This window comes from Aotus nancymaae, unplaced genomic scaffold (genome assembly GCF_030222135.1).
Source record: "Aotus nancymaae isolate 86718 unplaced genomic scaffold, 86718_ANA_hifiasm-v0.15.2.pri h1tg000016l, whole genome shotgun sequence".
Lineage (NCBI taxonomy): Eukaryota > Metazoa > Chordata > Mammalia > Primates > Aotidae > Aotus > Aotus nancymaae.
The window spans coordinates 47,616,661-47,632,198 of record NW_026988428.1 but is presented as its reverse complement, the minus strand read 5'-3'; the positions used below and the strand labels follow the sequence as shown (position 1 = coordinate 47,632,198).

The window sequence follows — 15,538 nt, the reverse complement described above, 5'->3', positions numbered from 1 at the left end:
TCAAAGTGTGGTCTGCAGACCAGCAGCATCAGCCAACACTTGGGATCCTAGAAGAGATGCATACTATCAGGTCCCTTCTGTACCAGACCTCTGAAAATTAGAACTGGTACTTTAACTAGCAATCCTGGTGAAATATGAATATTAAAGTTTAAAAGTACTGTTTTTTTTTTTTAAATTTTAGAGTTGGGGTCTCACTCTCTTGCCCAGGCTGGAGTACAGTAGAGTGATCTCAGCTCACTACAACCTCTGCCTCCTGGGCTCAAGCGATCCTCCCACCTCAGCCTCCCAAGTAGCTGGGACTATAGGTGCACATCATTATGCCTGCCAGCTAAGTGTCTATCTGTCTGTCTGTCTATCTATCTATCTATCTATCTATCTATCTATCTATCTATCTATCTATCTATCTATTTGTATGTATGTATGTATGTCTGTCTGTTTTGTAGAGACAGGGTTTTGCCATGATGCCCAGGTTGGTCTCAAACTCCTGGGCTCAAATCATCCTCACACCTCAGCCTCCCAAGTGTTGAGATTACAGGCATTAAGTCACTGTGCCCAGCTAAAAGTACTGTTTTAGAGAAGTCCTCTAACTCCTAAATAACTCCTAAACTCTTTCTGAGACTGACTGAATCAGGAGCTCTGCTGGTAGACAGGAGTCTATTTTAATAAAAAGAACCCCAGATGATTCTGATGCGATTCTAGAAGCAGCCCTTGGGAATCCTAGATCTGAGCTCTGTAGAGCGGCTTGGGAAGTGGTGGGCGCACCATGAAGTAGAACTGTTCAGTTTCCTGCTGGTTGGCTCTTCGCTTGGCGATGCTGGGCTTACTCAGGTAGGTTTCAGAGACAGTGGACTTCACAGATTCTGTGGAACGACTGTGCTGGAAGCATTCAGAAACATCATAGTCCTCGATGGTGACCATATCTTGTATTGTCTGCAAGGTGGCTTCAGTCGTTTTCTTAACCTGGAAACAGAAATACATTTCTCATGTCAGTACATTATTTTATGAATCCCACAAACAGAGAAAGTCCCTGCTGTCAGGCAGAGATGAGGACACAGGTCCTGCCCCCACCAAACTGACAGTCTATTAGGAGAGAAACAAAGGGAAAAAAATAGTCCATATCACCAGTTTAAGGGAAGGATTTCTTTAAAATCATCCTAAGGAGGTTATCACTTTATATTTCAGTCCTTACAAATCTCATATATTACTGGGTAGTCTCTCAATCACTTTGTCTTAAATAACATTTTTAATTGAAGTCAAACTACATATAGAAAAATACACAGATCATAAGTGTGCAGCTTGATGAATTATCACAAAGTGAACGCACCTATGTGAATACCAATCAGACCAAGAAATAGTATATTAAAAGCGTGCTTGTGCCTCTCCCAATTACCATACACACATACCCTCTCCTCCTCAAAGTACTAATTAAGTGTATTTCTAAGATCAGATATTAGTTTTGCCCTTTCTTGCACTTACATGAATGAAATCCTACAGCATGTATTTTTGCCTTCCTTTTGCTCAACATGAGATACTCTCATTTCTTGTGAGTATATTTCATTGGTATTCATTGTAGGAATACACTGTAATTCATCCATTTTACTATCGATAGATGATTTATTTTTAGTTGCGGGCTATTTTGAATAATGCTGCTATGAACACATTTTTGTTTGGTCACACATATATGAATAGAATTGCTTCTAAACTGTTTTCCGGAATGATTGTAATTTATATTCTCACCAGCAGAGTGGAAGAATCCCTGCTATTCCACATCCTCATCAACAGTTGGTATTGCCAGTCTTTCTTTTAAATTTAAACAATTGTGTTGGGTGTGCAGTGGTATCTTACTGTGGTTTGAATATGCAATTCCCTGATACATGAGATTGAGCACATTATCATATGTTTAAGGCAATTTGGATCTCCTTCATTGAGAACACTTTGTTAAAATCTCTCACTCCATTTTCTGTTATGAATCTTTTTCTTAATGATTTGTTGATATGGATTTGAGTCTTTTTGTAGATATATGTGTTGCAAATATTTTTTCCCACTCTGTGCTGTGGTTTTCCCCTCTTTCAATAGTGTCCGGATGAACAAAGATTCTAATTTTAATGTAATGCATTTATCAATTCTCTCCTTTCTGATTAGTTTTTTGTGTCCTATTTAAGAAATATTTTCCTATCTCATAGCCAGAAAGATAGTGTTTTATGGTATCTGTTAGGAGCTTATTTATTTATTAATCTTCTGGTAGCCTTTTTTTCACCGAAGGTCATATTCCACATTTGCTTATCAAAGTGTAATATTAATTGATAGCTTTTTCCTTCTCTCACACAATATAAAGAGTTTAGAACACCTTAACTTCATTTACTCCTCCTGATTTTGTAATGTATTATAATAGACTATATGTAAATATTTATATATATTTAAATTTTAAACATTATTATTTTATATAGTCAATATTCATTCACTATCATCCATGAATTTGTTACATTCTTTGATCTCCATTGCTTATATTTTAAGGGCACCCTTTAAAAATTCTTTTTAGTATGTGTCTGTTTTGTTGACTTGACAGTGTCTTTTATTTCACCTTCATTTATTAAAGATCTTTTTCTGTGCAGCAGTTATTTTTTTTGTATATTAGATATCACTGTACTCTGTTGTGGTTTCCATGTTCCTGTTGAACGAGAAGGTTACTGTCAGTCTGTCATTGCTTTGAATAAAATCTGCTTTCTTTTTCCAGCTGCTTTTATAATTTTCTATTCATCTTTGGGTTTCTACATTTCATTGTAATATATCTAGGTAAGGATTTAAAAAAAAAATTCTGCCTGGAATTTCTTGGACTGCTTGAATTTGTGTGATGTTTTTCATAGGCTTTGGTAAATTTGCAGCTTTCATCTTTTCAAATATTGACTCTATATTCTACAATTTTTCTTTCTGGGCTGGGCACAGTGGCACTTTGGGAGGCCGAGGTAGGTGCATCTCTTGAGGTCAGGAGTTTGAGACCAGCCTGGCCAACATGGTGAAACCTCATCTTTACTACAATACAAAATAGCAGGGCGTGGTGGTGTGCGCCTGTAATCCCAACTACTTGGGAGGCTGAGACAGGAGAACTGCTTGAACCTAGGAGGGGGAGGTTGCAGTCAGCCAAGATCGTGCCACTGCACAAAAAATTTTTCTTTCTGGGAGTTCAGTTAGTATACCAGATATCACTGTGTTCTCTATATCGCTTACTAACTCTTCTGTATTTTATTATCTTTTGTTTTTTGATGGTGTATTTTTAATATTTCTTCTGATTTGTCTTCTACTTTGATGATTTATTTTTTAGCTCTCTCTGATATTAAAATCACCCACCTCTTTTTAAATTTTGGTTATTTCTCAGTGCTAGAATTCCTATGTGGCTCATTTTCAAATCTGTTATTTCACTGCTTATGATTTCCTGATGAAATCTAAGCTTGGCTTTTACCTCTTTGAATACTGTAAGCAGTTCTTTCATCATTTATTTCTGATAATCCCCATATTTGGAGTTCCTGTGGGTGTGCTTCTATTGCCTATTATTTCTTCTGGCTATCACTCATGGTCTTATCTCCTCGTCTAATGATCTTTGGTAGATATTTTTGTAGAGTTATTTGGAGTCAAAGGTGAGGTTATCCTCCAAAGATAATGTTTATTTTCCCAAACCATTAGGGGCACTAATAGTTCAGAATCTCTGGATTTTATTACTGTTCAAAATATTCAGTGCTCTTCCTTTTGGGAAGATATGGTTCCCTGTCACAGGTTTCAGGCTTGACCATGCATCTTGTCCTAGACAATGGAATTTGAAAGAATCAGTTGAGTGACCCAGTCCACCATTACAGGAAGTAGAAATCTTTTCAATTACTTTTTTTTTTTTTGAACAAAATAATGTTTGGGAAAGAAAAGTAGCAATTAGTACTAGTTTGGATGCTTAGAAGGTCATGTGATGGAATTAATATTTAAAAAAAGAAGGCAAAGAAATTTAATAGACAGTCATTATTCCTGGGGTTATACATAATGCAAAGGGTAGATACTGTTGGAAAAAAAGCATATTAAAGATCATTAAAAAATACTATAATTAATTACTTTAAGGAGATTATTATGTATCTATAGACTGAATTAAAAGAGCCACCATCCTACGCTAGTCAAATAGATTCTTGTGGCTTGTAGACAAATTTCTAATGATATTATCATGCACAAGTTTTAAAAGCACTATATTTCAAACAAATAGATGTGAAGATAGTGTACTCTGAGAAAAGTGTACTTGATGACTCCAAACATGTTTGATGACTCAAACATAATATCAGGATATATGAAGAGTCTCCATAAAATTGTAAAAATGAGAAAAAAATAGTTTTTCTAAATTAAGACACTATTTTATATAATATGTTATTTAAAATATTTATACATAACTAAGTTAATGGCTAAATATTAAAGGTAAATATTTGACTATGTTATCCACAACTCCATAAATTTTATATTTATACTTTTTAAAAAAGGAAGTCTTTACTTGTGCTGACATATAGTAATTAAAATACTATAAAGTAAATGCCATCACTTCTTTATTCAATTAATCTCTTGATATTGACAAATGTGTAAGAAAATACAGGTGAAAGAGTATACCATGTTGTCTGAGGAAGTCATAGAAGGCACCATTCATTTAATATATTTTAAGCATGTATTAAAGGGTGAGTAGGTGTTCACCAGAAAAAGGCATTCCAGGCAGAGGAAAAAGTGGGAAAAGAGAGACCCTGGCATCCTTGGGCTATAACAAGTAGCCTTTTATGAGAAGTAGGAGTGCACAGCATCTAGAGAAGATGACTAGCTAATAAAGGCACTTCCTATTGTATGATACTGAGGTTAAAATTAAAAAAACAAAAACAAAAATAAAGGCCTCCATATACCACACTTAATTGAGAATCAACAGGGAGCCACTGATACCCAGAAGGGACAATTTAGATTTACATTTTTAAAAGATCCCAGAATTGATGAACAATAAAAGGGAAAGAGACATAAAGCTGACAGAAAGCTGGAAAGTTAGTCAGGAGACCCTAGTTCCATTGAGAGATGATGAGACCTTGATCTAACAAAGTAAGAGTGGAAATGAAAATGATGGGACATATTTGAAAAACATTTAGGCAACAGCAGTAGCAGTTAATCTTTTTCAACAAATGGCTTAAATAGCAAAACTGCTGGAAAGAACTACAGCTTCTTTTGCTCTGGAAGGCGGAGCAGAACTTCCAAATACACAGAAATATTCTGCAGATACTGGTGAGGTGAAGTATAAGAATAACTTGATGTAAGGTGCGATAAGGTGCTCTGATATGTACCTAATTAAAACACAATGACAATTAAAGGAAAATAATTACAAAAAAAGCTGCTAAACAAAAAAACCCCAAAATCCATCTGAACAACCAAAAAACCCCCCAAAAATCATGAACCAAATAAATATTTGTAGTTTGTCTTCAAATACAGTCAGTTCTTTTTTTCTGTGGATTCCATATCCATGTATTCAAACATTTACAGATTCAACCAACTGTGGTTCAAAAATACTTGGGGGAAAAACAATAAAAAATAATAATGCAACAATAAAAATACCAAAAATAATCCTGTATAACTATTTACATAGCATTTACATTGCTTTAGGTATATAAGTAATCTATTTAAAGTATACATGAAAATGTGTATAGGTTATGTGAAGATACCACAGCATTTACATAAGGGACTTGAGCATCCTTGATTTTGGTACCTGTAGGAGTTCCTGGAACCAATCCCCCTTGGATGCCAAGGGACAACTGTAATCTGTAAATTTGTTGGAATTTTGCAATTAAAGTGTGCTCACTGAGTTTATGAGACAGACGGTTACATAAGAATGTTTCACTAGAACCATGTTCTTATGTATAGGAGACCAGAGAGAGCAGCATTATCAAATGCACACAAGGAATACTTATACGAAAAATCACAATCAACACCACCATTTTTCTTCTTTTTTTCAACTTCCTTCTCAGAAGCAATGGTGTCATGGTTAAATCTGGAAGTATCAGGAATAAAGGATGTGAGAGAAGCCACCAGATACGATGCTGGGACTGCATATCATCCCATGGGATGCTTGCAACAGAGAGTAATGCCAGCTTCTGACACACACAAGCCATGTTAATAAGTCTCAGGGAGGAACATAATGAGGTAAATATGAAACAGCTAATATGAGCCTTGTAACATCTCTCCATCAGCAGCAGGAAAACATGGGTAGGTTTGGTGGAAGCAGAGGCCAAAGACTTGACAAAGGATGCGTAAGAAACCTGAGGAATGCACTGCACTGAATAAACTGCCCAGGTAGCTTGAACTCTAAGCTGCGGGTCAAAACGAATGAGGGAGAAGTGACTTCTGTGGGCTTTTGTGGACTGGCTCTGTTGCCTTTGTGTTACCAGGATATTATCATCACTGGGAGAACAAGATAGCCATTTCAACGGTCTCATTCCCTGAATGCACTGTTAGTCTGCTAAGGCAAACCAGGTACTGAGTGGCTTAAACAGTGGAAATGTATTGTCTCACAGTGCTGGAGGCTAGACGTCTGAGATCACGGTGTTGGTTTGCAGGGTTGTTTCCTTCTGAGGGCTGGGAGGGAAGAATCTGTTCTGGGCCTCTCTCCTTGGCTTGGAGATGGCCATCTTCTAAGTCTCTTCCTATCATCTTCCCTCCACCTGTGTCTCTGTATCCAAATTTCCCCTCCCCTTTTTATTATAAGGACACCAGTCGTATTGACCTTACTTTAATTTGATTATTTCTGTGAAGACTCTATCTTCAAATAAGATCACATTCTTAGTCACTGGAGGCTAAGACTTTAACATATGAATTTTCAGTGTCGACACAAATCATGCCATAACGTACCCCATGTATTTTATGGCACTGTGCCTTGTGCCTTGCACCTGATGTATTCCTAGTCACCCTTTAAGATTCATCACTCATCTGTGAAGGTACCCTCATCCCTTCCTCCACCTCCCCACTGAACTACTTCCTCTTTGTCATTGCTGACCTTGAATGTATTTCAATTACAGCACTGTGTCATTTAAGATGTGCTAAAAATTAGCAGAAAGGAACACACACACACAGAGAGAGAGAGAGAGAGACAGAGAGAGAGAGAGAGAGAGAGAGAGAGAGAGAGAGAGAGAGAGAGAGACTGGGTCAATGCCATAATTAATTGGCTAAGGGTACAGAAACTCATAGCCAGCACAGGCCACAGAAGGCGAGAGCACAGGCAGAGCATCCTGCCATGGCCTTCCCTTGCTCCTTGCACCCTAACATGGGTGCAATGCTAGTAACCCTATCCTCTGTTTTGGGTAGACATTACCAGATCTGAAAAAACAGCCCAATGTTTGCTGTCCCACAACTTTTTTTTTTGTGGGGGGGCAGGCGGTGATGGGGGAATGTCACATCATCATTCCAGAATTCACACTAATAACTTATGTACTTCCATTTAAGATAATGTTTACAAATGCTGGGCTGTCTTGTCTTTGAACAAAATTCATTCTCAGCAATGATATATCAAAAGAAGAAAACATCGTCATTGCTCAGGACTCTCAGAACAAAGCCTCTGCCTTCAGCTGTGTCTCAGGAAACCTGTTTTCCTGCAGCCCACCGCTGACTCTGATTTAATGACCCATATGGGTGGACTTGACACTGAGTGTGGTCTAAGGAGCATGATCTCAAATCAATTTCTCACAAGCACTTTGCCGCACTGTTTAGAGGTTTATATTTCCACCTATGGTGGAGGCAACTTGAAGTCAGTGATAATTTATTAATCTTTATAGCTCCAGGGACTAGCATGGTGCCTGAAACACAGCAAATTATCAGAAAAAGTTCACTGAATGAACAGTGAACAGTGAAGTTATTCTTGCAAATCATGGATGCCAAAGAATGCTCAATGCATCAGAGAAAATGAGTGATTTCTCCTCTGAGAGTAATCCTGAGCTCTGCCATTTTCTTTGGAGTGCGCTATCCCAGGACTCATTTTTACACCCAGCCTAGAAATTCTCACTTCTCTTGGATCGAGGCCCTCCCTTCAGTGAGTTAAAGTTTGCTTGAAATGAAAAATATAAATGTGTGTTTACATTGAAAGACAGTTGATCCTATTTTTAATTTTGGCCAAGAAGATGATGTCACTTAAGGGACAAATAGCAGTTATTTTTTACTTAGGATTTTCCTGTTAGCTCATCAGTAGAAGGTTACAGGTAAGTCAAAGATACTTAAATCAGCAAAAATGAAGTTAAGGCCACAGAGAAGATCTAAAACAGCAATTATAATTAAGTGGTTATCAAGCTTCACATCTTATATCAAGTCTCAAAAGACCCTGAGAATTGCCCATGAGAGTTTGATCACTGATTGACATGACCTGGGATTCTGCTGAGGTGACTGGTCCGATGAGAAATTTTTCTGCCCTAGGTAGGAGGTATAACTGAAATATCTTAGTTCCTCAATTTCCCATGCCATGAAAATTGTCTCAAATGTTTGCCTAAAATCTTGCTCATTATTGTTGAAAATCTCTTGTGTAAGTAATGTATTTTTGGAACAGTCTGTGAACTACTCCTTGGCAAACTGCTGGTGAAAGACTTTAAATGGTGCTGGGAAAATTTACGTGGAGCTATCTATTCATTCAACATTGTCGCAAGTTGACTATAATTTAAGAGAGACTAGTTGTTTTATGTGGGAGAAGGTTTTACTCATAGCACAGCAGTGACATGCTGATGAAAACTTTGTTTTCTGGACCAAATATTGGGACAAATAGTCTGAAAATGGGACAATCTACAAAAAATCAACACTGTCCTAAAAAACACTAAAGGCGTAGTTGCTCTCCTTAAAGTAGTTTTTCTCTTTCTTTGGCTGTGTATACATAAAGGGAGGAGTGAGAAACTTAAAGAAATGGGAACTGTAATGAATGGGGAATTACTCCAGAGGCTAGCTTGGAAAGAATGAAGCAACAGGAATGACCCCCTAAGCAGAAATCCCTACATCAAGGTTAAATGCAAACTTTGAGAAAGCAGACAAAACAGTGCAATATTAGGTTGGAAAGTGTTTAGAAAATGTTTATAATGAGAAAGGTATAAATGATTATTTAGTTTGCTTTTGAAATGTTGCCTTTAAGAGCAATGTCGGTCCAGGTGGCTGAAATGAATAATGTAAGATGGCTGTGGCTCTCACCTATAATGCCAGCACTCTTAGAGTCCAACATGGGAGGATCACTTGAGCCCAGGAGTGCAACCAGCTTGGGGAACATAGGGAGACCCTGTCTCTACAAATAATAAAAAAGTAGCTGGGCATACTATTTTGTTTTTGAACAAAATTCATGAATAATAAAAAAAATTGAAGAATAATTCAAAATTATTATTTGTAATAATAATTCGTAGAGACACTGTCTCTACAAATAATAAAAAAGTAGATACTTGGGAGGCTGAGGCAGGAGGACTACCTGAGCCCAGGAGGTTGAGGTACAGTGACTGTGCTGCTGCACTCCAGCCTGGATGACAGTGGGGCCCTGTCTCAGAAAAAACAAAATAAAACAAAAACAAAAGTAATATTTATTAATGTTGCACTTCAAAGTTTTAATAAACAGTTAAGTAATCAAAATAAAACAATAATTGGGAACAAGGCTGTGTGGCAGCAGGCCCTGCTTTAATTCCACATGCACAACACACAGTGGGCACTAATGAATATTCACTGACTGATCAGCTGGAAGTTGGAATCGTGAGCCTGAGGTACCAAGGGTGCAAGTTTGCAGCATAATAAAACTCGAACCGCATTTTTTAAAGTTCAACAGGTAAATGTAAAGTCGTGAAGTGACAATAAATGTCACAATTCCTTATGAATCTTCATCAACCACAAATTTAACTAAGCCCTTCTCCAACCTTTTAACTTTTACTACTTCTAAGTATACTGAGGCCGTTTCCCAAGTGTGTACTGCTCTTTGTTTTAAGGCAGGTGATACAAGCTCAAATATCTTTAAGGGCCAAGCAAGCCATGAAAATGAGGTGAGTGGGCTAAGTGGAGAGCATAGCAGACAGGAAGCACACATTCTATGTCTAAGAGAAGTCAGTTATCGTCCTGTAGAAACACAGGTCTAGTGTGATCAGTTCGTCTAATCTTTAAAGAGGCTGTATATCGATAAATATATATATAGTTTTGAGACAGAGTCTTGCACTGTCACCCTGACTGGAGTATGGTGGCACAATCTCGGCTAACTGCAACTTCCACCTCCTGGGTTCAAGTGATTCTCCTGTCTCAGCCTCCCAAGTAAGTGGGACTACAGGCAGGTGCCACCATGACTAGCTAATTTTTGTATTTTTAGTAGAGATGGCGTTTTGTCATGTTGGCCAGGCTGGTCTTGAACTCCTGACCTCAAGCGATCCGCCCGCCTTGGCCTTCCAAAGTGTTGGGATTACAGGTGTGAGCCACTGTGCCCACCCTGCATATTATATTTTTATGAAAACTTAGTTTTTAAAGGACAGCAAATAACTTCCAAAACCCAAGCACTGTAGAGCAAACAAAAGTTTTCAGGCCAGGAGTGGTGGCTCACGCCTGTAATCCCAGCATCTTGGGAGGCCAAGGCAGGTGGATCGCTTGAACCCAGGAGTTAGAGACCAGCCAGGGTAATGTGGTCAAACCCAGTCTCTATGAAAAATATAAAAATCAGCCAGGCGTGGTGGTACATGCCTGCAGTCCCAGCTACTTGGGAGGCTGAGGTGGGAGGATCACCTGAGCCCACGAGATTGAGGCTGCAGTGAGCTGTGATTGTGCCTCTGTACCCTGGCCTGGGCGACAGAGTGAGACCCTGTCTCAAAAAAAAAAATTTCATGGGCCATATATGGCCTGTTGCAGATGGTGCCTACTATTTAAGGTATTCTAAGATTTGGTGAAAAGGTTCATGTTCTGCTTAGCTACACTGTCCATGCTTTTTAAAACTTGGGTGAAATTCTCAACTTTTTTTTGGAGGTGGGGGAGACAGGGTCCCATTCCATTGCCCAGGCTAGAGTGTTGTGGTGCAATCATAGTTCAATGCAGCCTCAAGCCCCTGGAGACCTTCAGTATTTATTGTACTAAACCACAGTAACAAAACTCAACTTGGCTCTCAAAGCTTCTTGTTGAATCACCTCACCTTCTCCATCGGTTCATCCCCAAAGAGAAGTGGGGTGATAACCAAACTATTCTATTCTCCCAAGACACCTTGACTATATTGAAATATCTTTTATTCCCTCTATTTTTATGGTATCTGCTGATTATCAAAAATCTAATTTAAATCTTACTTTCTTTGGGAATCCCACTCCACCACAGTAAATTTTCTTCTGTGTCCAACAAATCGTAAACCGGTAGTCATGCTCACAAGAAACATTAGAATAATCCAGTTCATTTGCTTCTTCAGCTAATGTTTAAAAATTACTTTTTAAGTTTTATTTTGCAGTCAGTAGGTTTTTAAAATTTTATTTTAATGAATTAATATTTCTAAGAGACAGGGTCCTGCTCTGTTGCCCACGCTAAAGTGCAGTGGCACCATCCCACTTCAGTGCAGCCTCGAACTCCTGAGTTCAAGCGATCTTCCCTCAGCATCCCAAGTTCTTTAGATAATTTAAAAAAATGAACCCTCACAAAGCATTGCCTGACTCTGTAAGTTTACAAGGACATTGTGCTTCTCCATATTATGCCTAAAAAGGTATACATTAAGGGTCACAAACTCAAAGGCCTATGGAGGCCATACAGGTAACACAAACAGTCCAGTGTAAGAGGACTGGGAGTTGTACGACTCTGGCGAAGCAGAATTCAAATGCCCCAGCTCTTCCATTCATGAGGCAGTGCAGGGCCAGAGTGGCCAGGCCTTTTTTTTAAAAAAACAAAACAAAACAAAAAAAAAAACAGGTCAAAACTTTGGGAGCCAAACAAAACAGATCTGGCAGCTGCCAGTTTTGACTTTGTGTATAATACACTATTTTCCTTGAGTTTAGAGAATGTTTTCCAAATAAAACAGCAGAAGGATATGCATGGAAAAACAAGGGAAGTCACTAGATGTACAAACTGTAGATAGAACAGGATCCAGTAAACTGCATTAGGTGAGTACTTTGTGAAGTCTAGCCGAAACCTAAGCCCTCAAATGCTGCCTCAAGGTGAGCAATAGCTTTCCTTTGGAAAGGCTCATTTGTGCGACTCTACAAAGAGATGACATTAGTTGCATCTTAAGTATACACATTTGAATAAGGGCTGGTTTGGTTTCACTCGGAATAATAAAAGCCGAAAATTACAATGGGATTTGACCAAATTTTACCAAAAATACGTCATTCTTTCTTAACAGAAACAAACACACAGAGCTCAAACATCCTGGTGGGATTAAAACAAAACAGGATATGAAAGTGAATTTTGATAATATACTTTATCATTGTGAGTTGTTTTTTTCTCATCTGTTCCACAATCCTTTCTTTTGGGAATTATCTGTCTTTAGAAATATAATATTTCTGTTGGAATTCTCAATTCTCCAGGTTGGCCAATTACAGAATCTCATTTCCTAGATGTAATGGTTTGTCCTGAAGTATGCATGACTTCGGCCAGGTCAGTGAAGAGCCAGTCCTACTTGAGAGACAAGGATGCTGGGATGGAGTGGGATGGCAAGCTTTAAAAGGGACCACATAGTTCTGCATCTGTCCCCAAGACACTACCAATACACATGAAGAAATCACTTCAAAGTGACAAAAAGAGAGTCCTGGTAACATCATTTGAACACAAATCCAATGACATCTGAGGATACTGCAAACATTGATAAATAGTTTACTTTTTAACTTGAGTAAGTTTGATTTGGGTTCATGTAAATTACAACTGGGAGCCTTGACTAACACAAGAAACATTTGTGGTTTATATCTTTATTTGAGGAGAATGTGGATTCAAGTAAGTTAATTTCAGAAATAGGCAGCTGAATTGTATAATTACTTCCCAGCTCAACATATATTGATAATTTATATTTTATATTCTATTTATTTAATACACTAATGCCAGCAAATAAACATTTTCTATCCTCATTCAAGTGCTATTTCAAAATATGATTTAGTTCTAATTATATCAGTAACACCATGTTCAGTACCGAAAATTTAGGCAATATAGGAAAGCATAAGAAAAAAAAAGTGAATTTTAAAAGTTAGGATTAAATTAACATGGCCCACTGTGGGCCAGGCACCACAATGGCTCATGCCTGTAATCCCAGCACTTTGGGAGGCCAAGACAGGAAGACTGCTTGAAACCAGGAGTTTGAGTCGAGCCTGGGCAACATAGTGAGGTCCTATCTCTACAAAATATTTTAAAAAATAAATTAACATGTTAATCAAAAGTTCCATGGTACAGAAAATAGTATATTTTTGGATATATATGTTGACTTTACTAACCCATGGGAACTATTTTCAGTATGAATTACAATTCAAGATAAAAGAAATTGTGTTTACATGTATATGCTGTGAGTGTCGAGTAAAATATTAATCTATGGTAGAATACAGAATCTTTGCATTTATCCCCTACAACGAGTACTACAGGAACCCTGAGAGCAGGAAATGCATGATGAAAAGGCTGCATCTTGAATATTAAATATGCCTAGGTCATGTGAGAATGCTTTCCAGTTATATTTGGATTCAGATTACTGGGGAGGCAGGATGGATGCATGCTTACCTCTTCATTCTCGATTTTGAGCGTGGTGAGGCGGGACTGCAACTGCTGGTACCTGAGCATGAGCTCTGCCTGGACTGGCTGCTGGGCACTGACCTGGCACACCTGATGGAGAATCAGAAACCACAGTTACAACAGGACACCATCAACCCGCCTCCAGAAGCATGGCTCTCTTATTTAAATGACACATGAATCACACCAATCCTCTCAAGGTTCCAATTACGTATTTACTTTTTTTTTTTTTTTTGAGACGGAGTTTCACTCTTGTTACCCAGGCTGTAGTGCAATGGCGCGATCTCGGCTCACCGCAACCTCCGCCTCCTGGGTTCAAGCAATTCTCCTGCCTCAGCCTCCCGAGTAGCTGGGACTACAGGCGTGCACCACCATGCCCAGCTAATTTTTGTATTTTTTAGTAGAGACGGGGTTTCACCTTGTTGACCAGGATGGTCTTGATCTCTTGACCTCGTGATCCACCCGCCTCGGCCTCCCAAAGTGCTGGGATTACAGGCGTGAGCCACCGTGCCCGGCCCCGCCACGTATTTACCTTTAACAGGCACATCAAAACTTCACTTGTAAATATGGAGCTGTTACATAAGCTGTAATAGCAGAATGCAGCTGCTTGGCCTGGCTGTGACTGGGAAGATGGCAGCTGCAGGAAGGACTGTGGTAAGAATGGGGCAGTTCCTGAGATGGAGCTCTGATGCTGAAATCTCACTCGTGGAATTCTGAATGACTATTGTGCAGAGGCAGAGGATGATTCAAGTGGACCATACAGACATATGTAAAGAAGGCAGAAGAGCTTAATGGTTAGGGTCTGAGCTCTTGAGTCAGACAGTTGTACTTGAATGCCAGCTCTGTCCCCTACCAGCCAGGTGACTGTGATAAGTTATAAAACCTCAGTTTCCTAATCTGTAGAATGAGGATAAGAATTCCTATATCACAGGTCTGCTCTGGGAATGATATGAGACAATGTAGACAAAGAACTTACAACAGTGCTTGGCACAGAGTAAAAACTCAGAAAATGTGAATGACTATTTTTAGCATCTTTCAAATATGGCTTCCCTAACCAATATCAGACAAATTGCGTGATTCACCATGAACTTCAAGAGGCCACTTATCTTAGGTTTTGATAGAAGATATTTGGCCATGATCTCAATTATGGGTAAGTTCAAAATTAGAGCATTATTAACACTGCACCAGAAACAATTTCTTCTTATCTGCCTTGTTTCAGAAATGCTCTTGGCTGATGGGGGTCCCTTTTATGGAGTTTCCAAAACATTAAAGAGATTACCACTGCTCCTTAGTAGAAGTGGTTACAAAAAAAAAAAGGCAAATAACTTACTTTATTAAAATAATAAAATTATTAACACCCAGCTGATGTCATTCATCTGTGATATGTTAACATACCATGCTTAATATATCCACAGCTGAAAAACTGAAACAGCAACCATTTGGTTTTGGAAAGATGGGATAAGCTACTCATCTTGCTTGTCAAAATCCATGTGCTTTTGGCTTAAAAACTTCTTACCATTTCTATCAAACACATATAAAATCCAATTAGAAATTCAGCAGGTACACTGTATGTGTGTGTATATATATATATAAACATATATATTTTATATGTCTTAATACTTGGTATTTCAGAAAAAAATAACATTAAAGAAATCTTCCATGATCTTATAATTACATCTATTTTGAAAAACAGACTGTCACCACAATAAGTTAAGATTGAGTTTTTATCTGTGAGTTTTGTTTTGTGCAGCTAAGACACCAAGTGCTATACAGCATGCTCCACTAGTTGGCTTTTTTTGCTTTCTCCTGTCCATAGACAATAATATAGACAACTGTA

At 38.3% G+C, this 15,538-nt stretch overlaps 1 protein-coding gene across 2 annotated transcripts in view; it reads right to left on the bottom strand.

The window, feature by feature from the left end:
• Nucleotides 1-15,538, bottom strand: part of SRGAP1 (SLIT-ROBO Rho GTPase activating protein 1) — a 313,613-nt gene that overhangs the window by 66,795 nt on the left and 231,280 nt on the right. For both annotated transcript variants that reach the window (XM_012444906.3, XM_012444907.3), the window contains exons 8-9: nucleotides 13,693-13,794; nucleotides 763-960 (exon numbers count right to left, since the gene is read on the bottom strand). In XM_012444906.3, the coding sequence (XP_012300329.2) occupies nucleotides 763-960; nucleotides 13,693-13,794 (300 nt within the window). The remainder of the gene's footprint in view (nucleotides 1-762; nucleotides 961-13,692; nucleotides 13,795-15,538) is intronic.